This window comes from Diceros bicornis, chromosome 28 (genome assembly GCF_020826845.1).
Source record: "Diceros bicornis minor isolate mBicDic1 chromosome 28, mDicBic1.mat.cur, whole genome shotgun sequence".
In the NCBI taxonomy this organism is placed as follows: domain Eukaryota; kingdom Metazoa; phylum Chordata; class Mammalia; order Perissodactyla; family Rhinocerotidae; genus Diceros; species Diceros bicornis.
The window spans coordinates 24516089-24543599 of record NC_080767.1 but is presented as its reverse complement, the minus strand read 5'-3'; the positions used below and the strand labels follow the sequence as shown (position 1 = coordinate 24543599).

Sequence of the window (27511 nt, the reverse complement as noted above, 5' to 3'; positions counted from 1 at the left end):
CAGGATAGAGACATTATAAGATATCAAAAGCAAGATTAAAATACAAGTACAGACTAGAAGAAAATTTTAGTATATATGGAGCATGAAGGGCGACTATTCAGAAAATATGCAAAGCACAGACAAGCCAATGAAGAAAGAGACAACTATAGAAAAATGGTCAAAGCACATGGACAGACCATCTGCACAAGGAGAAATACAAATGACCATGACATGAAAAGATGGTGAACCTCACCAGGCATCAGGGAAATGCAAATCGCAACAAAAATGAGTTATTTTTTCCTGTCCCAGATTGGCAATAATGAACATGAAAGATGTGGCAAATGGGCTCTCATTCATCAATGACAGGATTGTAGACTGGTAGAGCCTCTACAGACAGCCATTTAGTAGATCTATCAAGATTTAAAAATTCATAAAACATTGACCCAGCAATCTCTCTTCTAAGAATCTGTTTTATAGAAACACACACATGTGCACAGTGATATATGTACAAAGATCTTCATTATGGCACTGTTTGTAATAACAAACAGCTATAAACAACCAAAATGCCCATCAATAAAGATTAGCTAAAAGCATTAGGGTGCATTTATACTGCGCAGTGCCAAATAACCATTAAAAAGATAGATCTATATGAATACTGATTTGAAAAGATTTCTAAGAAATAATATTAGGCATAGATGCATATCTCACAACAATGTATAGTGTAATTCTGTTTATGTTTATTATGAAAAAAATATATAAATGTAATAGTTAACAGTGATGGCCACTAGAATAGGAAGTAAGAATTTATGTGGCATGGTTAATGAGGAGTGTCCTCATTTTACTCTAGACTTTGATAATGTTAAAAATGTTTAATGATTTATAACAAAAATGTATTTAGTCACAGGTGCACATATGTGTGTGTGTGTGTGTGTGTGGACAGAGAGAGAGAACAAGCAAGCGCCCTACCCAATACATCATATCTCCGTATTTTCTGGGAAAATCCTGGGATAGATGAATGGAACTAGACTTTATCGAGCACTTGCCATCCACTCTGCACATTCAAATGCTCACTTCGTCTGTGCTGCAACTTTCTTAACGGAGAGTTACTTATATTTAACAGATGCAAAAAGAAAGGGGGATAGACTTGACCAAGGCTCCAGGACAGGCCTCCTTCCAAGACACATTCCACCATATTTTGGGCAGGAGCATGTAAATATTAGAAAGACAATCAGTGCATCAGTGCAGTGCACCAGGGGTTAGAGGAAAGGGTGAGAGCTTGCTGCATGCATGACATGTTTCCACTAGAGTGATCTTGGGTCAAGTTTTCATCTCTGCCTGTCTACTTCCTGCCTACAGGTGGGTTCTGTGTCTCCAGCATCAGCTACTAGTTCCTGCAACCTGGGTACATTTTCTTCCCACACCATCTCACAGAGCTTCGTCCTTCTCCCATATGAGTTTCTGAGTCTCTTTGTGGTCGGATTCAATAAATTTTCGCTCCACCCCATGGAGGAAAGGCAAATAAGAGACTGCCTGATTTCTACTGCTTCCAACCAGCACAGCCTAACCAGGGTCATATCACGCAAATAGAAACAACTGGATTTGGAGGAGACGAGAGTAGAAAAAAGATGCCTTTGTTGCTAAACAGACCTGAATTTGAATGCCAGATTTGCCACTTACTCACAGGGTGACATGCTTTATTTCTTGGCTCTTCATTTTACTTGTGTGTCAAGCAGGAATGATGATACTACCTTTTTTCCATGGTTAGTAAATCAATGTACACAGTGCCCAGTGGATAGTATATGCTGGATAAATAGAAACACCACCATTACTACGATTAATATAGTTACTTTGTTAAGTACCTTGCAATTCCTAACTGTTTTTGCAGCCAAGGTATCATGGGAACTCATAGCAGCCTAGTGAAGTAAGGTAGAATAGGAGTGTCTACCCCATTTTACAGATGAGGAAACTGGAGATCAAAAAAGTTAAATGACTTGCTGGGGTGCACATAGGTCCAAAGGAGCGAAGATGACATTTATATACGTCTCTCCAATTGTGCAGCCTATTCTTTTGTGTGTCTTATTTATTATGTCTGCCCTATCCCCAGTGCCTAGCAAAGGACCATGAACAGGTAGACCCTCAAAAATTTCCCTCAAAAATTTCCAGTTTCTGTATTGATTTTTCAGGAGCTGAGACCTCTGCTCCCTCCCCTCCCCCCATGCCTCTCTATGAAATTTGTTTCCCACTGCAAACTCCCCTAACTTGCAAATACTATTTCCACACCCCATTCAGATGTTTGTTTGGTCCACAGAGGAGCCTGTCCTTCCCTCAAAAGAATGTCAAGTGCCCTTCTGCTCTCAGGATTAGGTACTTAGAGTCCAACAGAGAGTGCTAACATTGCTAATTGAGCAGAAGCAGTGGCGGCTGCTCCGTGCGCTGTCTGTGATCTTGTAAGGATCACCTCTGAGCTACAAGGGCAATAAAAACCTTGTTTTTGCTATAGTCTTCAACCTTGGTCGACAGATAGACTGGGAATAGATTCTGGTTTGAGAAACTAGTTGATAATTCCCTGTGAATTGGTCTGTCATGCTTTTTAAAGTCTGCATGTTCACGGAAAACAGTTTTTAAATTTGCTTTGTGCGTGGATGTGCACTGGTTTCCCCCTCGACTCCTCCAAAATGTCACAAATGACTTTCCTTGAATTTACCAATTTGCAGGATTAATATGCTTCTCTCTAGACACCTGTGCCCTAGATAGATTCCAGCCAGAATAGCTGTCTCCATTCCTAAACTCTGACCTGTTTTGCAGGCAAAGGAGGCCTTGGTTTTAGGTCAACCCCAGTGGGGGCATCCAGCATGCGGAGCTAACTCTCGGCTCTATTTTATCATGCAGTTGTGTGGAGGAGTACAAGCTGGCTCCTGATGGAAAATCCTGCCTAATGCTCTCAGATGTCTGCGAGGGCCCCAAGTGCCTCAAACCTGACTCCAAATTCAACGACACCCTCTTTGGAGAGATGCTACATGGGTACAACAACCGGACCCAGCATGTGAACCAAGGCCAAGTCTTCCAGATGACCTTTAGGTATGGGGCAGACACTTGCACTTCACTGATAGAGTCACTGACCCGAAATCTGGGCATGGGGAGGACGCCATGGGCACCATGGAATAGAGTCCTGTTATGCTGGCCAGCATCTCCCCAAGCTCACTGATGCCTATCCAGGAAGTGTCAAAAATCAGCAAAATTCATTCCATGAGGTTCCTTTTACACTAACCTAGCTCTTATTTATCCTGCCGTCCCATTTTTTGAACTCTATCCATACATTTTAAATTTAATCTTTAATCATCCTGTAAGTACAGTTAATGGAATTTTTTAAATTTTTAATTAATCTTTCAGTCTATTAAAAAATAAGTATCCTATGCAGGCTATTCAGGCAGTTCAAAAATTAAGACACTTAATGAAGTAGAAAATCACCCAGAAATACCCAGAATTAACATTTTCTTCAACATTCTTAAAGCAACTCTCTCTCTCTCCCCCTCCTCTATCTATCTCACACACACACACACACACACACACACACACACACACACACAAACACACACACACACACACCCCAAATCTCATAAAGCTGTTTAGAAATTGTTTTTTTGCTGTTGTTGTTCAACAGTATGTCAAAAACCGCCTGTTTATAAATGCAGAGATACATGAGAAATTAGAAGATGAGACTACTCATATGAAAGAGAACAGAACAGGGACTGGATTGACCAAATCAGATGAAGATTAGACATGCAGTCGAATTGTGAAAGGCTTCCTGGGAGAGTTGGAGGAACTGGGGCTGTTCTATCTGGAGAAGAGAGGCCTTGGGTGGGATTTATTCATGCCTCGAAATCTGCAGCACCCTAAGATGGTATAGGGAGAAGAATTGTTCCATGTATAAGAAATGATTATCTTTGGGGAAAAAAAAGAAAACTATATTGTTAGACAGTTTTTCATGAAAATGTAATAGGATATTATCACAAAGCAGGGTTCTCCCATTTGAGGTCATGTCAACAAGTCAGAACTGGTAGGAAACATCACCATTATAATCATCATCAGCTCCATCCCGTCATCTAATTAATAATAGGGGTGACTGTAGTAGGAGTGGTAATAATGGCTACTACTTATTAAGAATTACTCTATGCCAAGCTCTTTACTAAGTATTTTTAATAATAATAATAGCCACTAACATTAATTCAGCACATGCTGAGGGCATGCTAAGCACTTTCCATCCATGAATGTATGTAATCCTCACAATGGCCCTGTGAAGCAGGGACTATTATTGGGATTACCCCTTTATACAGATGAGAAATAGAAATGTTAAGTGATTTTCCCAAATCCCCCTTCTAGGAAGTGAGAGAGCCAGGATAGTGCCATTTTAGCTTCATTATTAAAACCTTTTGAGGCACCTTGGCCTCGATTTTACAGTTGAAAAGTTAACACCAGAGAGGCAACGTAACTTTCCCAAGGTCACCATCTAGTGAGAGGGAGAGTGAGGAGTCAGATGGAAGTCTGACTGAGTCCAAATCCTTGCTCTTGTCTTCTAATCCAATATACCTCATCACTTCCCATTTTATGGAACTAGAATGGAAATGTGAATTTCCTAAAACCATTCACCTATGTAGTTGTCACGTGCTCTTTGTGTCACTACGTCCCAGGTATCATGGTGGTTACTTGGGATACAAGGGAAAATGAGATAAAAATGACCCTAGACCCTGTGTTGCTTAGGTATGGGGGTGTGTGTGTGTGTAATCTTATGTATTTACTTAATTTGTGGTAGGTGTGTATTTACTTACTATGAAGTAAAGATACAGAGTTCCAGGAAAGCAATTAACAGTGGGATCTAATTTAGTTGGAGCAGAGTGGTGGGGCTGCATCTATTAGATTAGAAAGCAATAATAAGGCTTTGGAGTTGATTTTTCTGATGAAGTGTTATTTAATACCTGGCAGATGAGTGGGAGTTAGCATTGGAAAAGGTTGCAAGCAGAGACAGATGTTCCAAGAAGGAAAAGAACTTGGTTGGCTTCAGGAAATGAAGAAGTCTGGTGTGGTTGAGGCTGAATAAGTAAGGAAAGAATGGTGGGAGGTGAAGCTAGAACCGTAAGCAATGGCAGATCATGGGGGTCTTGAAGGCCAAGCCTTTGTTTTTACTGCTTGCCTTCCCACTACCAACAGACTGGTCAGTAAGAGAGAGCATGGTGCCTTAAAGGCGGCCTGGGAGTCTCCAGGCTCAGACATAATTTTAACTCCATGAGGAATCCTCATTCTACCTCACTCTGTTCATTGTTCCCAACCCTTTGATCTTGGGTTGTCTCTAAATAGCCAGGATCTGTGTCTGCCCCAATTTGCTCATGGAGGGGAGTACAGTGAACAGACCACACTTTCTCTTTTGACAACAGCCTCGAGATTTAGGGAACTCCTCAGACTACTATTATTATTAGAGTAGCCCATTTCACTTAAACCTCTCATCCTTGGCTTCATTTAAGCTTTCTTTGTGATTATTTCCATCCTCAGACCTTCTCACCTCTTAGAGCCACATGCTAAGGCATTTGACTTCCCACCGTGGGAAGGCGAGCATCTTCTGATGAGTCTAAATTTATCTCTTTCAAGTCTCCCTTCCTGAGCCCCATACGGGGGGTGGCTGCAGCTCCTTTGTCCTCCAAGTTCCAGAAGGCAGGCCTGCAAATTTTTCAGCATCAAAAGCAGTTGTCATTTCTCGCCTCCTCCTCTCCTTCCTACCCTCCCTCCTTCAAGTAATCTGTGGTCCAGCCCTCCAGAATAGCCAGCAGGCCCCCCACCAGCCATCCTGCCATATGCCTCATTTCCTGACAACTGCCTGGCCTGGGATTTCAGACTCTACCAGCTAGAGTCTCCTGTGTGACAGCGATGACTGCTTTGTTCTCTTCCCTGCCCCTGCCCACACCTAGCAACTGCTGATAGAAGACAGGTCTGCATTCTCATGTTCTCTCTTGAATCTCTGAAAGAGAAACCTGGATTTCTGCTTTACAAAGAACCTCCCATTTCAAGTCTCTGAACTGAAAAATCACTTAAAGTTTCCTTAGTGCAGACCTAAACCCTTTTGTACAGATGGAGAAACCAAGGCCCAGGAACGGAGATAACTTGCCCAATGCTCAGTGTGATTTGGTGTCCTTCTGAGACTGAAAGTTCGAGTTTGTGACTCCCAAACCAGTGATCTCCTGGTTTCTGGCTCTGTTGTAAGGGACGTAGGTAACTTCTGCGTATTCCCATTAACATATGGTGAGAAGAGCCACCTGTTCTGTCCTTGCTCTCAGCAGAGAAGGAGGATCTAGTGCCATGGCAGGATGCCAAATTCATAATTAGGGAGGGATCTGAGGCAAAGGCCACCTCCATGGGCATGATTCAGCAGGAACTTAATCCCCTTCTTGGCCCCTTCCTTAGGTTGCCACATGGAGGCTGCAGCCTGTCTCTGGGAGATGAGCATGCAGAGATGTTTAGGACTCCTGACAAGTACAGGAGTTATCCACCGTGTGTGAAGATTAAGTATGGCACACACTAAGAGACTCACACAGAAAGACAGAAACAGGATGAGAGTGATAGAGAGAAGCAGTCAGAGAGACAAAGCAAAGACACGGAGAAAGAGACAAAGATAGAGGAGACATTAAGGAGAGTCCAAGTGAGAGGAGGAAGGAAGGACAAGCACAGAAAGAATTAGAGAGATATAGAGCAGTGACGGGTTAAGAGACAAGGAGACAGATGGCGAAACGTGGGGGAGTTGGGAAGGAGTGAAAGATGAAGACCTAAAATGAAAGAGAAAGGACAGAGTTCATACTAAAGTCACCGTAGAATTTATTCCCAGGAGGGAATAAGGGTTGTTTTAAGAGACTGAGTGGTGCCCAGAGAGAGCTCTGGATTAGGAACCAGGTTCAGATGGACATGAACAGACATAAGAGCCTTTGGTAAAGTGCCAAGATTTATGGAAACATGGAGCCAAAAATCTCATTTCTGAATTGCCCCCAAACCCAGTAAGTAATGTCAAGCTTTGCTATTTCTAATCCTTTTCAGTGAACTGTGTTGGTCTTAATGACCCATGCAAAGTCAGTATCTGAATTCCTTCCCTTAGCTCTTGATCAATGAGGGAACTGGCAAAGACTGGTGGAGTGAGATAAACTCCTCCTCAAAGGTTGGTGGTATTTGATGCTTTGTTTGCTTATATTTTACTTCCCTCCCTCTCCCATTCTCATCCATCCTGCCTCATTCTTATAAGAAAGAAAGGTCAACTTTGGTTATAGATTGCAGGGATTTAGATAAACATCAGTCAAGAACTATTAGTGAGCCTGGAGTCTCAGAAATGGCATCGAGGAGAAGTTGCTTGAGAATGGAGGCTGAGCAAATGGCAATGGTCGATTTTGCAAAAGTCTCATCAAAAATAAGACAGCTCAGACAGCAGCAGACGTTTGCTCACAGGCCTTCAAGAATGACCTACAAAGAGAGTGAGGAGCTTATGAGAGATTTGCTGGAAAGGTGCTGATTTTCAATCAGGTCTCCTTATCAGATGTGCATTTTGTACAGCATAAGAGGACAGTTCTGGGTAAGATGTGGGATTTCAGAATGAGGCACCACCAACCCACGCCTGGTAAGACAGAGGGGTTGTCTTTAAGGATTTCAGGAAAACTGGGCTTTACCTACTTGTTCCCCAGCTGAGGGTCCTGAATCACAGCTTATTAAGTGGCCTCCAAAGCTATGGTTTTTCTAGTGCCTTCCTGGGAAATGGTTAATTGTGCATGCTGCTTCTGGATCCTTCCTTTTCCTCTTCCTCTTCTGTCCCCTTTTTTCCCCCCTTTAACTACGTGTGTATTTTTTTATTTGCTAGGCCCTGTACCACATACTTCATATATTTTCTCATTTAATCCTTCCAATGCCTATTGCAAGGTAGCCCTTAACGACTTGGTTTTACAAAAAAGGAAATGACTGTATCAAGCAGAATGTGTTAGGTTGTACCTTGATAACAAACAACTGCAAAACCTCAATGGCTTCACAGGCAATGTGAGTATGTGTTGCTCATACTACACGCCCCACACAGAATTGCAGGGGTCCCGCTCATTCTGGTCATTGGGAATCAGGGCTGACCAAATGTCATCTTCATGTTCTTCCATGAATGCTATAATCATGATAAAGAAGCTTGGTGCTCATTACTTCCTCCTAGAGCTGACATTGTGCTCACATTCCATTGGTCAGATCAAGTCCCATAGTCATAGCGCCCCTCAAAAGGCTGAGCAAGAACATGCAATCCTGTCCTGTGCTGAGAAGCAGAGACCCAGAAATATGCGGGATATCAATATTACCTACTACCCTGAGGCCAGAGATGTTAGACTAACCAGCCTAACAGTCATACAGCTAAAAAATGATGGCATGTGGTCTAAGAACAAAGCCCATTTAGCAGTAGTGCCCCTAGGGTCCCAACATTGTCCCACTTCATGTCAGCACCTCTGAGAACTGTAATAGACATTCTCTTCTCTTCTTGTCCATTTCCTTCATTCACTTCCCAAATAACCATAGACTCTACAGATGGAAGAAACTTGGAGAACAGTTTGTACAACGCACCCTCCTCCCCCATTTTGTAGATGAGATGCCTGAGGGTCACAGCGTTTAAGTGAATTACCTAAAATCATATAACTCATAAATGAATAAGCCGGGATTACAACCCCCAGTCCGTTGGGCTGCACTAATATCCACTCTGAAGGCTCAGAGACATAGGATCCAACTCCCACACTGTACAGATGGCTACGCCAAGGACGAGGTTCCATAAGGAATTAATGGCAGAGCCAGACCTGGAAGCTGTTTTTCTGCACTCTCAGGTCTGGGTGTTTTCTAATATACCATGATCTTATTGTCACAAGAGAAAGCAAAGGAGGCTTGTGGTGGAGAGATTATTAATTAAAAGTGGCAGTAGCTGGGCCGGCCTGGTGGCGTAGTGGTTAAGTTTGTGCCTCTGCTTCAGCGGCCCAGGGTTCGCGGTTTCAGATCCTGGGTACAGACCCACACACTGCTCATCAAGCCATGCTGTGGCAGTGACCCACATACGAAATAGAGGAAGATCAACACAGATGTTAGCTCAGGGACAGTCTTCCTCATAGAAAAAAAAAGTGGCATTAGCTTTTGATTTTCAAGGCCATTCCCAAGTCTTCCCATGCAGAAAGATTCCAACTCTTGGCAAAATCCTCCACTTGCCACCTGGAGACACAGCTATATGCCATCTTTTGGGGGGAACTTGGAAGTGGGCTGAGGACGGAAGTTGGAGGCTGGATCACAGGAGTTAAGGGGCGATTTTCCCTGAGGTCCTGACTCTTGGGCTGGCTGTGGAGGAATCTCTCTTCTGTGTCTCCATTTTCCCAAGATTTCCTGTCTTCTTCAGGAGTCAAAGCTGATATATCCGACAGCCCTGGAATCAGAAAGCTGTTTCCATTCCTTTCTGCCACTTCTTGCTGTATCACCCTTGGCCATTCTCCCCCTTTGCGTGTCTGTTGCCTTTTCTGTAAATTATGATTAGGGCAGAACTCAGATGAAGGCTGAAGGCTTCTACGCAGGATGCTACACTCTTTCTACTCAACCCCATGGCCAGGGGCTTAGTAGAAGCCTTTCCTTCTCACTTGATCCTAAGAGTCATATAAGGCTGCCCCAAGACCTACTGATCATTTTTTCCCAGATAACAGGCCTGGGAAAGTGAATTTTCCCCACATTCCCAAGTGGTTTACATTATCCAGCCACTTTGGGATATATTGGCCTGGCGTCTAAGATGCCAGGCTCTAGAGTCTGAGTCCTAGCTTGCCACTTGTCAACTGTGTGACCTTAGGCACATGAGTTCATTAAGCCTCAGTTTCCTCATCTCTAGACTAGGAATAATAACAACAATACCCAATTCCTGGTGGTGTTGTGATGATTAAATGAGATTAGAACCTGTTCCATCCCTGTTCTCAGGGGACAAGAAGGACCCAGGTGCCATGGGGGCTGCCAAATCAATAACTAAGGAGGAATCTTAGGCAAAGGCCACCACCATGTGCACGGTTCTGTAGGAACTTGATCCCTTTCCTGGCTGGGACTCAACTCAGGGTGTCAGGACGCTGCCATGAGAAGTGACAGGGTCCAAGTCCCATGTCTGCCGTTTCCTAGCTGTGTGGCTTTGGACAAATCTCTTAACCTCTATGAACCTCAAGATCTTCAACTCTAAAGTGAGGTTTTACCTCAAAAAATCCTCAAAAGGCTGTGGTGAGGATTTAACAGGCTAATAAGCAATGGTCCTGGAAACAGTAGGCTCTCAGTAAACACTGTTTTTCTCTTCCTTCAATTGTGTTTATTTCCACTCAATTCCAGAAGCCATACAGCAGATGAAGATGTTTTTTGTTGCATGCCCCCAAATCTCATCTCTGGATTGGAGCCATGGTCATCCTTCCAACTTCTTCTAACCAACACATGTTTTGGTAAATATATGAAATGCCCAGGGTAGGGGCAGAAATGCAGCCCTTCATGCTCTGTGGGTCTGTGGGAGGTGGAGAGCTCAGCCAGCAGTGTGGAATGGGCAGCAGCCCAGGGTCACCTTCTTGTGGGAGTGTTTATCCCAGCCTTTGGAAAGATGTAATCTGGCCAAAGTGTTGTATCACCCGTGTCCTATAGGGTGCTCCCCCCTCCTTGTTTCTGTCTGAATGGCCTATAGTGAAATACGTCTAATTAGGAATGTGGGATTTAGATGCTCCTGTGTGCTGTTTGAAATTTGATAATGGGCCTGGGCCCAGGTCAGAAAGTTCCAGAAGTGTGTTAATTTCCCACCTCTGGGGTGATATTCAAAATATTTAATGATTAGCTTAGAAGCAGTGCTGACCAGTTGGAAAGGATGCCCATCCAGATGGGCAGAATGAGAGTTGACCAGTAAGCCATAGCAGTCTGCACATCAGTCTTGATCACCTCCTACTTTTCCCTCTTATCAAGTCATCACATCCTCTGGCACATTTCTCAATATCCTTCTGCCTGATTGATATTGTAAAAGTATTTTTTTCCTTACTTTTCAAAGCCTGTCTTTAAGGGGCAGAGGCAGGTGTTTCTCCCATGACTCATGTGGACAGTGCAGGGTGACTATCATACTTTTTATATGAGAAAACTGAAGCACAGAGGGGTGAGGTGTAGCATCCAAGGTCATACAGCTGGTAATAAGCCAGGAGTCAAGGCCTGCCCTCTTCACCACTATATAGCCTCCAGATAATGTGTGCACAAGCATTTGCGTATGGTCTCAAACCGTAGGATCATCAAAGAGCATAAAAGCAAATAACAGCTCATCATTGTTCTTAGACACGAAAACCCTATCTAAAGGTAAGAATTTTCCATAAGTCTGCTTATAGCCAGAATGCAATACACATGAAATACACCGGTGCTTCTTAAACTCTAATGTGCATACAAATCACCAAGGGATTTAAAATACAGGCTCTGGTTCAGTAGGTTGTGGGTAAGGCCTGAGACTCTGCATTTCCAATGAGCTCCTGGGACTCAGGATCAACTTTGAATAACAAGGTGTTAAAATGAACTTTATATTAGATGTGAGCCCAGGTTATGCCTGAGAATGCAGGATTGTTGCTCCTCTCTTTGCCTGTTTGAAAGCAGGAACTAAGTCCCAAGACCAATGGCACTAGAGGGCCATGGAGTCCCAAAGGAGTCTCTCTCCAGAGTGACCAAGTGCAGAGACTGTGTTTTAGATCTGCAGCATCCAGGGCAGACAGTCTTGTCCTGTAATCCCACAGGCCCCTAGTGCATCATGTAGCACAATGTATTCTCTGCATTCATCTGACTGTCTGCTCTGCTCACTGATGGGTATGGGGACTCTCTGAGCATCCAATGGGAGAGGTACTTACCTGACTCCAGTGCCCTGAAGCCACTGTTATGAGCCCAGATCAGAGCCTCTTGTACGTGCCTGCACTGCAGTTTCAGCCATCATTGGATGCAGCAGAAAACACTTTCCGGGGGAGAGCTGGGCTGCAGGCGGCTTCAGGTCAAAAGTGGAAGATAAACTCCTGGAAGTGTAGCGAGAAATCCATCTGGGAGGGGATGTTGGCCTGGGGGAAGCTTTATTATTCTTAAGCACTGAGACAAAAATCTCATACTATCAACATTCATTAGTTTAATTGAAGATGGAAAAGAAGTAGTAAAATTAAGACCTAGTGAAAGATGCCTTCCTTTTTTTTTTTTTTTTTTGTGTGGGGAGAAGGGAATTGCAATCCATTTTAAAACAAGGCCTCTCTAATCATTCTCCCTAATTGTAGTAAGAGAAGAGAGAAAAATAGCCACTTTAGTTTTTTTTTTTAATTTTATTCTCAGTGTTCACATCTCTAAACATACCAAACATGGTCATTTTATAAGGAAAACAAATTATACATAGCATATTTTGAATGTTCTCCAACTAACCTAAAAATGTGTCTTTAGTGTGCAAAGGTGCTAAAGCAACAGAAGCAACCAGGCCCATTTCACTTGTCTTCCCAGTTCTCCTCCCCTTTTTTTTGTTTTTAATTTTCTTGCTTCAAAATCCCTGACTAGGTTCTTTTTTTTTTTTTTTTTTTGAGGAAGATCAGCCCTGAGCTAACATCCATGCTAATCCTCCTCTTTTTGCTGAGGAAGACTGGCTCTGAGCTAACATCTATTGCCAATCCTCCTCCTTTTTTTCCCCCAAAGCCCCAGTAGATAGTTGTATGTCACAGCTGCACATCCTTCTAGTTGCTGTATGTGGGATGCGGCCTCAGCATGGCCAGAGAAGCGGTGCGTCGGTGCGTGCCCGGGATCCGAACCCCGGGCCGCCAGAAGCGGAGCACGCGCGCTTAACCACTAAGCCACGGGCCGGCCCTCCCTGACTGCGTTCTTTTTCTAGGAGGGGGAAGGCTATCGGAGTTATTGAGGCATCTGAAGCAGAGATAATTTTTAAAGAACCACAATTTCATCACACTCAAAGGCAGGCAGTAACTCACGTTGGTCGAAGCGCCCAGAAGGTAAAGTCCGTAGGGAACCTACGGAACAGATAAGGATAGATTGTAATTAGCACAGTCGTTGTAATTAGCAGAGCCATTGTAATTAGCACAGTGATTGTTTGCTCACAATGGGTGCTTCCAAAGGGACTCCAGGCGATTTCTTCTCTTAAGAGTCTTCTGCTGTTTCCCCGGCAATGTGGTTTACACTGCTCATGTACTAATGTGCTTAGCAATCTCCTTGATAAATAAACACTCCGAAGGTACAAGCCAGCCCAGCTCCTGGACAAGCATTATGCATCCTTAATTAATGGAGTCCCCAGCGCTGACATTTTCCTATATTTGCATTATGCTAAGGCAACTTAGCATATATTTCTGGTGTACTTACTCTCAGAAGAAATCGCACCTCAGAAATCATTTGTTATTGTTATCGTTGTGTTGTCAATTACAGGAGGGAGTGGGATGACACCAAAGGACTGCACTTGAGGTCAGAAATTCCAGTCTTGGCTTTGCCACTTGTTCTCATTTGTTATTTCACAAGTTTTTGTTGGGCACCTGTGAGGTATGGGGCTGTATTAGGCAATGGGGATGAAAAGATGAAGGAGATAGTCAAAGTCCCCGTTCTCATGCACACGGATCCCTGGCCGAGACCTGGTGTGGGTAAGCACACGGAAGTCTTCCTGAAAGATGCTGGCTGAAATCTGGAGGATATGATTGACAGCTGGGTGGACGAGTGCTCCAGGAAAGTAAGAGCACAGAGCATCTGCAGATATGAACATCCAGATGGATCACGAAGAGGGTGAGGAGATGGGATTGTAGAGATAAACCACGGAGAAGGATGGGCATTCAATCAGGAAAGGTTATTTAACACCACAGTAATGGGACCATTACTGGCTATAAGACTTTGCCCATATAACCTTTCTGAGCCCACTTTGCTCAACACTAAATCAGGGAACATAATAATACCAACCCCACAGGAGAATTATGGTGCGGTGGGAGAGGTGATGAGAAAAGTCAGGTTAAAATGCTTTGTAAAGTGTAAGACGTGCAAATGTTAGCGACATTTTCCTAACATGAACCTGAGGATCTGTGAGATAGCGCTTGCTCGGAAATTTTGTGCGCATCCTGGCACACAAATTCACTAGTATGACTTTCTTTGTATTCCTTCCAGAGAAATGAAAAAGTAAGTCTATTCTAAGCTCACATTAATAAGCCTACGCATGTGTATCAAGAAAATTAATTTTTAGGGAAATATTTCCATTTCAGGGAGATGCCCTGAATAGAAATGTATTTAGTAACAATTCTAATGAAAGATATGATCACAGTTTATTGGATGTGAATTAATACAGAAAGCTCCAAGGGCAGTGGCTGGGATTTCATGTAACATCACCACTGAATAATTGCTATTAATGATAATCTAGTGGAACACCTCAAAGGTGGCTTTTAAGAGTCCAAAATGAGGATTTATCTTTATGTCTCGTAAGATCCTCAGAGGAGCCCATTAAGTGGGCAATTAATTAGCAGGCACAAGCCAGGAGCCGAAGCTGCAAGTATTTGAGTAGCCCAAGCCTGGTTAATTCTGTGTATTCCTGACCACTTGGAAAGAACCTTAACCCCTGAATAAGCCAGCCCCCTCTCCATTCTCCATGAGGGTCCTGGCTCTTGCTATGACCTTGAAGCTGCTTCAGCTTGTTTCAGATGCTTTCTAGAGTAAGATGAAAGAAATGGGATAAAGGCATTGGTCTTCCTTGCCATGTCATAGTTCAGAGAACTAAAGTTACAAGGGATACTCCTCCAAGTTTCTGTTAATTTTCCAACTACTTCTAAGGCGTTATTGAGGACCCAGCCAATGGTAATATTCAAGCCCAGAGGCCATACAGGCATCTTGCACCTGTATTTGCAAAGGAAGTAGAAACCTAGCTTGAAAATTAAACTCAATTGCAATTAAATTCTCCTTCAGTCTTGCAATTCAACCAACAAATATACATTCAGTGCTGATTATGTGCCAGGTTCTGGAGTTGCAAGCTGAACAAGACTCATAGAGTCGAACATTGGTGTAAATGGGAAAGAATGACTTCTTTTTGGTATTATCTAAGTCTATATTTCTCAACTTTTTTTTTCATTATCACCCCCTCCCCCAGGAGAAAAACTAAATTAAGGTTGAGTTCTCCCTAATGAGAGAAATTAAATAATATGGGATACAATGTTACTGAAGAGGGTTAAACTTTGGTGGGCCAAAAGTCATTGTAATGTTTAAGATGTTTTTGCCCACCCAGGAACAATTTCTGCCACCACTGAGATTGCATGGTGTAAGTGGATTGACAAGTGTCATTTTATGGATGAGAAAACAGGCTCAGAGAGGTCTGATGACTTGCCTGCAGTCACACAGCTAGTGTCAGAGCCCTGCTTATCTGGGTCTACCTGACACTTGGATGGCATATATGTCTTTATGTCACAACGAATGCCCTCCCCACCCCCCACTCCGATCCAGCAGTTACAAGAGAACACCCTGGCTGAGAACTGTGTCCATTTTGGCTTGGTGCTCGAAAGTGTCAACTTCAAAAGCAAATTTGCCTTTGTTTTATCTCAAAATGAGTTTATTTGGGAATAGCCCAAAGAACTGCAATTTAGGATGTGTAATTCTATGGCAAACCAAAGGCAAATCCAGCAAACAAAGGAGGGGAGCTGCCTGTATAGAGAAAAAGGGGGAGTAGGGAGGGGACATTGTAAATGAAAATCCATTGGTGGGAATGTAGCAGTGCAGGGCGGCAACAGCTTCTCATTGGCTGAGCTGTGGCATTTCTCATTGGCTGAGCTGCGGCATTTCTCATTGGCTGAGCTGCGGCATTTCTCATTGGCTGAGCTGCAGCATTTCTCATTGGCTGGGCTGTTGTCAGGTGGGTAGAGAAATCTTCCTTCAGCAGTCAAGTCTTTTACTTCCTGTCCAAGAAGCAAGCCATCCTCTCTTCCTGTTTGGTGTAATTAACGAGGTATGATAGGGTGTGAGAGCTCCCCCTACAGGCCTTCCTGACTCCAATTATTTGAGGTTTCTTTTATTAATTTCCACAAAAGTGACAGCAGGTGCTTTCTGGCTGGGCATAAAGACTCACTTGGCCACGCATAGGAGAGAGAGAGAGAGAACTTGAGGAAGATACTTCTTTGCTCTTGCTCCCTCCCAAACGGGGCTTCTCCACCTATGATAGCCTTATTTTTTAAATAATGCTTTTATTTTAAACAGTATTAGATTTATGAATGAATTGCAAAGATAGTAGAGAGTCCCATATATCGTACCCCCATTTCCCTTACATTAGTACAGTACATTTGTTATAATTAATGAACCAATATGGATACATTATTATTAACTCAAGTTCATACTTTATTCAGATTACTTTAGTTTTACCTAATGTTCTTTTTTTTTGATCCAGGATCTTATTCAGTGCTATGATTATCAATGCAAAAATTGCACCAGACAATGTCAAACAGGCAAGGAAAACTTTATTCAAGGCTACTGCAAGGGGGGAGAGAGGTCTGAACTCAATTCCTTTGAAACAAAGGGCAGGAGGGGGTTTTTGTGTGTGTGTGTGTGAGGAAGACCAGCCCAGAGCTATCATCTGCCAATCCTCCTCTTTTTGCTGAGGAAGACTGGCCCTGGGCTAACATCCGTGCCCATCTTCCTCCACTTTATATGGGACACCGCCACAGCATGGCTTGACAAGCGGTGCGTCAGTGCGCGCCGGGGATCCGAACCCCGGTCCACCGAAGCGGAGAGCATGCACTTAACAGGTACGCCACCAGGCCGGCCCCTGGCAGGAGGGATTTTAAGGCTGGAGTGAGCAAGTGGAAAAGTAGCAGAGGACTTCAGGGGGAGGTTGACCAATGGAATATGTCCCACACATTGTAGTTATTCCTGAATTTGCAAATGTCCTTCTCTGCTTTCTTCCCTGTTGATTACATTTCAAAGAGTTGGCTCCCAGGTCCTTGAGAAAGACATTCCTGGGTTTTAAAACTGGCAAGAGGCTTTTAGAAAGTTTACATGTTAAAGGGGCAGAGAAAGAATTTACAGTGACAAGCTGTCTAAAGGAAATGCTCTAAGAAAAGAGAGGTCAGGGACCTAGAGTCTGGAAGAAGCTTGTGTGAAGTTTGGTCAAGCTGAGAGAACCTTAGGTCAGCTTGGTCACTACCTTACATTTAGTCGTCTGTCTCCTTGGGCTCCTCTTGGTTGTGACAGTCTGGTAGGCTTATTTTCTTCATTGATTTTTTTATAGGCATTAAATTTACAAAGCTCAAAACAGAAAACAATATAAAAGACGTCCAATGAGGAGTGTTACTCCTTTCTCCCATCCCCCGCCACACACACACACACACACACTTTTATTAGTTTCTTAGATATCTTTCCAGTGTTTATGTAATTCCAAGCAAATAAGATTAAATGTTATTCCCCCCTTTCTTTCACAAAAGGTACATAAAAATATTGCTTTTCATTTTCTCCCTCGCTTAGTGATATTCTTGCATAGACGATGAACATTTTAACAATGGCATAGAGAACATTCTAACATGGGGATCTCACTGGTGAATACCATGCCAACATGGAGAACGTAGGGGCCCCAGGGAAGAGAAGATTGCTGGGTTTTGGAGACTGGTGATTCTGCCTATTGGGCTGTTGAGCCTCACACAGGCGATTTCACCTTTCTTAGCCTAGTCTCCTCATATGTAAAATAAGCATCCTTCCATCTCTTTGTGTTGTTGTGAGGAAACTAAGATAAGAAATGTAAGGAGCCCAGTCCCAGTAAAAGTAACAATAGTGGTTTTAGCAACAATAGTAATAATAGCAATGACAAACATGTAGTACTTACCCCCCATCAGGCACCACTGTATCTTCAGTCAATCAAAAATATTTATTGGCTACCTATTATACCCCACCCCAGTCACCGTTCTAGGACACCAAGAATACAACAGTGAACAAAACTCATAAAAACTCCACCCTCATGAGTCACAGTCTAGTGTAGGAGACCATCAACAGATAAATATATACTATGTCAAGTGTACACCATGGAGGAGAGCAGCATAAGGAGGCCAGGGTGTGCTAGGCAGGGGATTCTATTTAATACAGGCCGGACAGGGAAGGCCTCTTTGATAAGGCAACATGTGTGCAAAGATCTTAAAAGGTGAGGCAGTGAGCCTTGCAGACATCCAGGGAAGAGCTTCCAGGCAGAGGGCACAGCAAGTTCACAGACTCTTGGCATGTTCCATGAACAAAAAGGAGCCCAGGTGGATGGAACATAGTGAAAGAGGAAGTGAGTGGTAGGAGAAAAGGCTACAAATAAAAAGGTCATGGATGTTGAGTGGGGCAGTGTGGCAATTTGTGTAGAGTCCTGTGAGTCACGTAAGTACAGTCCTTTGGATTTTACTCAGAGAGAGAAGAGAAAGAAGGCAGTGCACGGTTTGAGCAGAAGAGGGCTATGATCTCACTCATATTTTTAAAAGACCACTCCATCTGGGGTGTGAAGAATAGACTTCAGTGGGCAGAGTGGAAGCAGGGAAAGCAATTTCAATGCTTTTTCAGTGGCCCAGGTGAAAGACAATTGAGCCTGGTCGTAGGCGTCATCATGGTGAGAGGTGGGCAGATTCTGGGTTATTCTCAAGGTAGGGCAACAGAATTTACTGGTGAGGGAGAGGAAGGAGGGAGGCAAGGTTGGCTCTGTGCTTTTAGCCTGAGCAATTCGACAGATGGAAATGCCATTGATGGAGACAGGAAAGACCACAGGAGGAGCAGGCATAAGGGAGGGAAGTAGAAATAGAAATTCAGTTGTGACCATGTTAAAAAATGAACTTAATTGTGGAAAATTCCAGTCTCTTATAAAAGTAAACAATAGTGTAATAAAACCCCAGGTACTCATCACCTTGCTTCAGTAACCATCATTTGGTCAGGCCTAATACATATCCTCATGGAGATGTCAGGAAGCCAGTTGGATATACAATCCAGGAGAGACCAGACTTGAAATGCAAATTTCAGATTATTTAGCATATAGATGATATAAAAGAAATGAGAGGAGGTGAACTCACCAGAAAGTAGAGAAGAAGCGAGCCAACGCCCCAAGCCCAGGTGCTTCTATACTTATAGGTCAGAGAGATGAAGAGCCACTAGCAAAGGAGGCTGAGAAGGAGCTCCCAGTGACATAAGAGTGACATACTCCCTACATGGGTAGGCAGTCTGGCTGCAAGCCCATACTCAGATATCCATCTCCCCCCCGTCCTTTCCACCACGCAGTCACACATTCCACTCCATTCGTACCACTGTGCTGGGCTGAGGGACTTGAGGATGGTGGCAGTAGGGGAGTGGAGGAATGTTATAAAAATAGCCCAGGTTAAAAGTTACCTAACAAAGCAGGACATTATGTGTGTGATGGACCACCAAATTACCTTAGTCAATAATTCAATGCTACCTAATAATGTTAATGATGTTAATAATTAGTATTTACTGAGCAGGGATCTATGGGTCAGGCACTCTGCAAAGTGCTTCAAACACTGTATCTTCTTTAATCCTCACAACAGGCTTATCAGAGATGAGCCAACGTTATATCCGTTCTGCATAGAAAGACATCGAGGTTACGGAGCTTAGAAAGTAGTGGTGAGGGATTTGCTGTGTTCCACTGATGGCTTTATGATTGCATTATTCAGAAGGAAAGGAGGGGAAGGAAGACCAACATAGGCTTTGGGGTCAAGTAGATGTGGGTTGAAATCGTAGTGCTCTGCAATGTGATCTTGATCATTTATCCATCTAGCCTCAGTTTTCTTATCTGTGAAAATAACAATAACAACAAAAAACTATGTCTGATCCTCATACTATTTTTCCTCTGAAATACTTGTAAAAACCTAAATTAAATTAATATTTGTGTGATTCTTTATTTAATGTCTACTTTCCCTACGGAAATGAGACACAGGCCCATCTTTGACTGTTCATTGTGAATCCTCAAGACCTGGCAAAGTGTCTGTACAACTAAGGTCTCGATAAATGGTAGCTGTAAGTTAGACATTGATTTTTGTTTTTAAAGTCTGTGGATAAAGTGTATGAGATTTGGGGGTCGGAGAAGCTTTTTTGCCCACCCACCTACTGGGAACTTCCCTCAGTCACAGCCTTGCATCCTGTGCTATTTTATATTCAGTTTCCCTCTGTGAAGCCGAGGCAGTAGCATAGTTTAATGATGAGACAATGGCTTTGGACTTAGGCAGACCTGGAATTGAATTCAACCTCTGCTGCTATTAGCTGTGTGACCTTGGTCAAGCCACCTGACCTCTCTGAACTTCATTGTCCTCATTTGTACAAGGTGGATATATTAACTACCTCATTGATCTGTTGGTTAAATAACATGCAGTGTTTAAATCACCTGACCCATGATAGATGTTCAGTACATGCTGCTTATTTCCCCTTCTTACCCTCAAGGCAGAAACCATGTTTATTTGTATGCCTAGTGATAAAAATAAACAGGGTTTGATGAATAGAAGGTTATTAATAAGTTGGAAGGCAGGAAGAAAGAAATGAAAGGAAGGAAAAAAGAGAGAGATTGAGGGAGAGGGGAACCAAAGGAGGGAAGGAAGGAAGGAGGGAATTCAGAAAAGGTTCTGTGAGCTTGTCTTTAGGACTAGTTAAAAGAAAAGAAACCATGTCATTCATACATTGAACAAATATCCTGAGTTTACCAAATTTTAATCACTGTGCAAAGTGATGGAGATACAAAGAGAGCCAGACAGCTATAGCATATGCCCTTATTTGTAGGGTGACCATAGATGGCAGTGTGACTAGGGCAGTTCTAGTTTATGCCTGTGGTCCCAGAGTCCAGTCTACTTCAGCATTTATCCCAGACAAAAGTCGCCTGGATTAGATGCTACATCATATAGTCACTCTACCTTCTGAGCTCCTAGATAACAAAGGAAAGATGGTTATTCAAGTGAAATTCAATCAAATGAGCTGTGTGGTGTGACATGTGGAAGTCATGGTGCTCTGGGAGCAAACATCAGGGATCCATATGGGGGTTAGGAGTCCAGGTGGGTGCTCCTCCGGAAGTAATCCTTAAGCTGAGATGTGAAGGGTGAGTAAGAGGTTATTAGTGAAGGGAAAGAAGGGGGGAGACTATGGTGAACTGATAAGAGTTGGTTGAGCATGTTTCTCCAAATATAAAGACTAAAGGGGGCTCTGGTCAGTGTTCACAAAGTGTAAGTATGTGGGGGTCTTTCCTGGTCTCCATTCACTCAGTAGGTCCCTAAAGTGGGAAAGCTCCTCCTTGATTGACTTTGCCATCCCGCCATGGGTGGCGATCCCCAGGGAGATGGAAGAAGCATGGAAGTTTATGAAACATGCACTCCTGGGTTGGCCCAAAGGGACCTGTCACAGAGGTGCCAAAAAAGGCAGAGAGAATGCCTGTCTCCCCCAAATTAGCTTCTCTTGAAAAGACAGAGGGGAAGCTTTTGTTCCGACAAAGTTATGTTAATATTGTCAAGTTGGTGCACTGGGTCGCTGAACTGGTACTTGGGGACTGTCACAATATTGATGGGGAGTTTGGCAAGTTAATTTTAAATCTGTCACTTCACTCTTCCACGACTTGCTCCTTAATAAAACTCCACAGTGATTGTGGGCTCAGCTGACAGCTGGAGAGTGATCTTTGAGTCTGAAACCTGTGTGGAACGATTCTTTCTCCTCTCCTTATCTCCTCCTGCTCCCTCTTCTCCTTTACTCAAATCTTAGGTTGTCAACCTGAAGTGAGAAATCCCTCCTCTTATGAAAGTGATCCCATTGTTGGAGTCAGCATGGGACCCTGGAAAAAGGGTACAGACTTTGCAGTTAGACCAACTGGGGTTTGAATGCTGATTCTGCCACTAACTAGCTGTGTGACCTTGTGAAAGCCACTTGAGGTATCCGATCCACTGGTTCCTCTGGTTGTTGTGACATGAAATAATGCATGTCAAAGCACCTGCTACAATTCACCATCTGCCAGGTCCCTTTCTTCCTTTCAACAATATGTGGCCATGAACTGAAGGTCTCTGGCCCTAGACTCAAATGAGAAGTGAGCCGGAAGCTATCCCTGCCTACACACCTTTAATAGATCCAGTGCTCAGACAGCATCAAGAAATCCATGGAGGAATCATAAGGAATGTAATTATAAAAAGTGTGCAACATTTTGAGAGCCCCAGTGAGTTTCTAATGAGCTTTTTGCACAACGGACTAATAACAGTTCTAATAAAACCCACCTCACTGAAGCTAAAACCTTCATTTCTCCACACCTGTAAGACTGTTTTCTCTGCTGGGGCTCCTGAACCAATGCAAACTGCCAGGAAATTGTGCAAACATCCAAATAATATAGGCATGGGACATTTGTTCCTGGGTCTGTTTTCTATGGCCAATGTCCCATCTACTCTAAGACATTCCTACACGCCTATTCAAGTCCCCAACTTTGACCCTGCCCCCTGCTTATGCATGAATTCAATTTTGCCCTGTGTTTGAATCTACATTTTCCTTATCAACTTTGACTTCACTTATTTTTCTGGCTACCACAGTCACTCCCTCTGTATCGCCAGCCTTCAGGATCCAACTGGTTACATTGACTGCCTGGTGGGTCAGCCGACCTACTCTCTATAAAAGCGCAGTCTTGGGCAATCTGTGAATCCATTGCAGAGTATGTGACATTCATTCTATAGGTATTAATTTAGCAACTACTTTTTGGCAGGCTTTGTGCTAAGTCCTTGTATTTACAGAAGTAAATAAAACAGCTCACAGTCACGGTGGGGGCAACAGGAATGGAGACAACTAAGGGAAAAGAATGGAAGAATCTGAAATGATGGATATGCCTGAAGAACACATTCCTGGATAGAAACTTACAGTCTCCACTTCCTCACTTTCCAATTGCCTCTCACACCTTTATAATTTGATTTCTCCCACATCTCTCCCCAGAAATGCTGGTCTAAAACTAAGGTCACCGAATATTACCAGTGAATACAGCAGAGTGGTTAAAAGCTTAGGGAGTGGAAAGAGAATGCCTAGGCTCAGATCTCAACTGAGTTTATTTACTAAGTAAATTTGTTTTTGTCATCTATTGAAAGGAAGGTAGCATTTAAATCAGATAAGACATGTAAAATACTGGAGACACAGTAGGTATGAGTTATTATTCCTTACTTTTCAACTTCCTGCCCTCCTCTGCTCCACCCCAACCATAGAGCATTTGCAATTATATGTTTGTTTCTTTATCTTCTTGACTGGCTTGTGAATTTCTCAAGAGCAGAGGCCACACCTTCTACACATCCGTGTCTAAGGCAGATCCTCACCTATTGAGCACCCAGTAAGCATTGTGGATGTTCACTGAATGAATGAATGAATGTTTGAATGAGAGAACTGATATGAATGAAAAATGGAATGAATTACTCAGTGGATAAATATATAATGAATATATATTCATATATGATTAATATATAGATGAATGTATATATGAGACTAAATGCATGAATGAATGAGCCTATGAATGGATTAGTGAAGTGATAGAGGAATGAATGGTGGGATAGATGACGGAATGGCTGAGGGCAGGAATGTTGAGGGAATGAAAAAATGTCTGAATGAAGCGGTAAATGAATGAACAAACTAATTATTGACCTCAGGTGGACATGGGAGGAACCTGGACCTGAAGTTGGCCAAAGAGAACCACAAAAGGCACATGGCTTTGGGGGAAATTTGTGTTACTCATGGAAAATGGAAAAAAGAGGCTGGGAGATGAGCAAAACTAGTGATGTCTTTCCTGGAGTTTGAGGAACATTGAGAAATAAATCAATATTTAGAATTTGCTGTTGTGCTAAGCACTGTGGTCAGGGAATGCTGGAGGAGACACGAGAAGGTGGCGGGGAAGGCACACAGAGATTATGGGAGAATAGTAGGAATGAACTGAGGCTCGGAAATTGTATGGGGCGAGGGTCTATTTGTTACAAGGTCCTTAAATAACAAGTTTAAAATACAACTTTTTTTGGTGTATAGTAATAACCATCACAACATTAATTAGCCATTTCATTCCTACTGTACCTAACAGTCCACCACAGTCCCTCTTTGATTTCTCTTCTCTTGAGCTTCTCAGATGCTTCAAACGAAGGCTACGCAAGAGCCCTTACTCCTTCCACTCGCATTCACTTAATCAGTAGTTTAGATTTAGGCCCTTTCTGCTCCCCTAAAGGACTTTAGACAAGAGGCAATAAATTGCATACATATATTGAGATATTTAAAGCAGAGGGGTATATTTTATTTTAAGTTTGATAATGGAGTGACTCCAGAACTCTAATAAAATCACTATAAAAGGAACCAGGGAAAATTTCAACAACAGGGAGTATACTGAGTTCTGCTTCTGTGCGGAAGGAAGTGTAATCAGTCATCAGAGGAGAGAAACGAGTTAGCAGTACATCTTCAGAACAGTTTTATTCATGGCTCCCCACACAAGAATGTTGGGCAATATCATGGAGCATGTCTTCAGCAATTGTTTTGAGAAGTCCCCAAGTATTTCCTCTATGGACGTTTTTAAAATTGATTGTCAAATAAAAGTCTTGGCATTAAAGAATAATAATCATTATAAGAAAAATAAGTATACTTTGAAAATAAGCAAACTGATGCCTAAAGAAGTTCAAGAAATTCCTCCCATCATGAAGCAAATAAAACAAAGGCAAGGCCACATTTTGAACTCAGATCTTCTAAATTATGTCCTTTCTACAGCTCATTTTTCTCTATGTTTTAAGACCTATTTCCTCTTCCTTGGATTCCAGAGGAGGTTCTTAAATCGAGGTGCTGTCTTTCTAGAGTTCTCATTTCCCAACATCATGGCATAGGTGTTTGCTGCTCCAGGTGTGGTCGCAAACCAGCAGCATGAACATCACCCGGGAGCTTATTAGAAATTCAGACTCCCCCATTCCCCAGAAGATCCACTGAGTCAGAATCTGCATTTTAACAAGGTCTCCAGGTGAGTCATATGCAAATTAATCTCTGAGAAGAACTGAAATAGAGCGATGGTTCTTGAAGCGTGGTTCTTGGACCAGCAACATCAGCATCACCTGGGAACATGGTGGAAATGCAAATTCTCAGGCCCCACTCCAGACCTATTGAATCAGAAACTCTAGGAGTGGGCTGAGTGGTCTGTGCTGTAAAATTCCTCCTCCTCATCCCACCCCCACCCTTGGCAATTCTGATCTACACAAAGTTTGAGAACAACTGGGCATAGAGGAAAGTACACCAGTCGTTAGAATCAGACACACCTGGTTTGGAACCCAAGTGCCTCCACTTCCTGACCCTCTCTGACCCTCAGTTCCATATATGCAAAATTATGATGATGACGAATGATGAAGATGATGATAGTAATGACACCAGCCCCATAGGGAGACAGTGATAATCAAATTATCTATAAAACATCCCTTGCCTCCTCATGCACCAAGAGGGTGTCTTCCCCAGGGTCCTCCACCACTTTAAAGATGTCTGCATTTCTTGCCTGGGATCCAATGGCACTTCTGACCTTCCCTCTCAGACCACAGATGGGGGTGGGAAGGTCTCTGGCCCTGGACCTTGGAGCAGTACCATATATCAGCACCTGATGGCCCTGTTCTACAACCAGATTCAATAATAGCACTAATCCACACAACACAGCTTGAATCAGAGACAATTTGAATTAATTTGGCAAGCTGAACATCACATGTGACACTATTCAATATTTTGCCGGAGCTCAGATCCATAACCTTTACTACATCTCCTTCATCCACTAATTTCGTAATTTTGTCAGGAAAAGCTATCAAGTTGTCCAGGATGATTTGTTCTGCATGAACCTCCAGTGCTCCTTATCGCTCGCTATTCCATTATCTCTCGAATGCTTACAGATTTTCTCTGGGCACATTCATCCAATTATTTCACTAAATATTGACACCAGGCTTACTGGACAGTGATTTTCAGGATTACCTCTCATTAACCTCCTTGGAAGACCAGTTCTGTGTTTGGTCCGATTCACTGCCACTGCTCCCCGACCTCCTGCCTCCTTCTGCACAGACCCATCAACTCCTGTCGGCTGATCTTCCCTATTGTTTGACTTGAGTAGCAACAGTAGCCCTCAGTCTTCCCATCCCCCAGCCCCTGGATGCTCCAATAACCAAGGCCATTTGACATATAGAATCACAGAAAACTACAGGTGGAAAAAGCCTTAACGAGGAGGCATGCCGTGGGAAAGAGCCCAGACGTACATGAATTGCAAACCTGGCTTCTCCACTCAAGTGCTCTGTGACTTGGGGCAGGTGACCACATCACTCTGATCCTTGCTTTTTTTTTTTTCCCCCCATCTGTAAAATGGGACTAGGTAAACCCCAAGAGAGATTACCAAAAGGATTAAACAAGACAAATGCTTCATGCTTTTAGCACTGCCCCTGCTGGGAAATTGGTGTCTTATTAATGGCAGTCCCCTTCAGCTGCACCTTATCCAACACGCTCTCCTTACAAAGGAGGGAACAGATCTAGGAAGGAGATATATGAAAGATCGCATTGAACATGAACGCCACGGAAGGCATGTCTCTGAGGCCTTGTTCAGTGTAACTCCCTAGAGTTATCTACCTTTGGCTCCTTATTGTTAATTATAAAGAGGTGGATGCAATTCTATGTAAGGATCAGTTTGTCCAGTAGAGCATGGGCTACATCTCAGTCTCCACTCATCCCTCAACGGAGCACCCTTGTGCAGTGCACAACTTGCATAAGTGTACGTAGAGACGCTGCATCTTCCCCTATGCCATGAAAGATGCGAGTTTAAAGCCTTTTCCAGCCCTGGGATTCTCTGATCTGTCTCCCTTCTTTGAGACGTCCCGGACAAATATGCCTACAGTCCTGGCTTTTTTTTTACCTTGCTCTTGTGCATAAAGACCGTGGTTGGAGGAAAGACGAGCAGGTCTATAGGGGTATCTCATACAACTGCTGTAGCACAACACATAAAGAATGGGTCCACATTAAATTAATTTCATTGATTTTTTTTCTTCCTCTCCTTTGAAACCTCAGAGTGTGGAGGTTATAATCGGGCTGTTTATTATCCTCTGCTGAGGAACTCAGCGGAACCAGCATCTCAGGGGCCGGGAGCTGCTTGTTTACATATCACCCTTCAGGACCTGGTAACAGATATCCTCCTTTCCAGCCTGAGTCCCATTGCATTCCCTTTTATTACGTGTCTCCGCAATTCTATTACCTGCTCATGGTCCCAGTGACTCAGCCACACTGGCCGCAGTAATGATGGCTTTCAGAGCTCAGCTAATGACGCAGGCACTGAGGTGTCTCCAGACCCAACAGCCGGCTGAATCTCAATTTAGCAGGATTTGAGCCCGCTGCGTCATGCATTATGCATGAGCGCGCGCCCGCATGTGTGTACCGGTGCGTGTGGCTTTGTCGGAGGGAGAGTAGGGGGTGCGCATTTATACCCAAGACTATCGCGGTCAGGGTGAGGAAAATGAAATGTCTGGTCGTGCAGAGCGTTTGCTGGGAGATTGGCAGG

The 27511-nt window shown here is 43.3% G+C and overlaps 1 protein-coding gene across 7 annotated transcripts in view; it reads left to right on the top strand.

Annotated features, from left to right (window-relative positions):
* Positions 1 to 27511, top strand: part of ASTN2 (astrotactin 2) — an 831863-nt gene that overhangs the window by 531131 nt on the left and 273221 nt on the right. For 6 of the 7 annotated variants that reach the window (XM_058523878.1, XM_058523879.1, XM_058523877.1 and 3 more), the window contains one exon: positions 2869 to 3057. In XM_058523878.1, coding sequence (XP_058379861.1) covers positions 2869 to 3057 — 189 coding nt within the window. Of the gene's footprint in view, positions 1 to 2868; positions 3058 to 10377; positions 10467 to 27511 lie in introns of those variants that run through there. The other variant, XM_058523882.1, reaches the window with a different exon arrangement.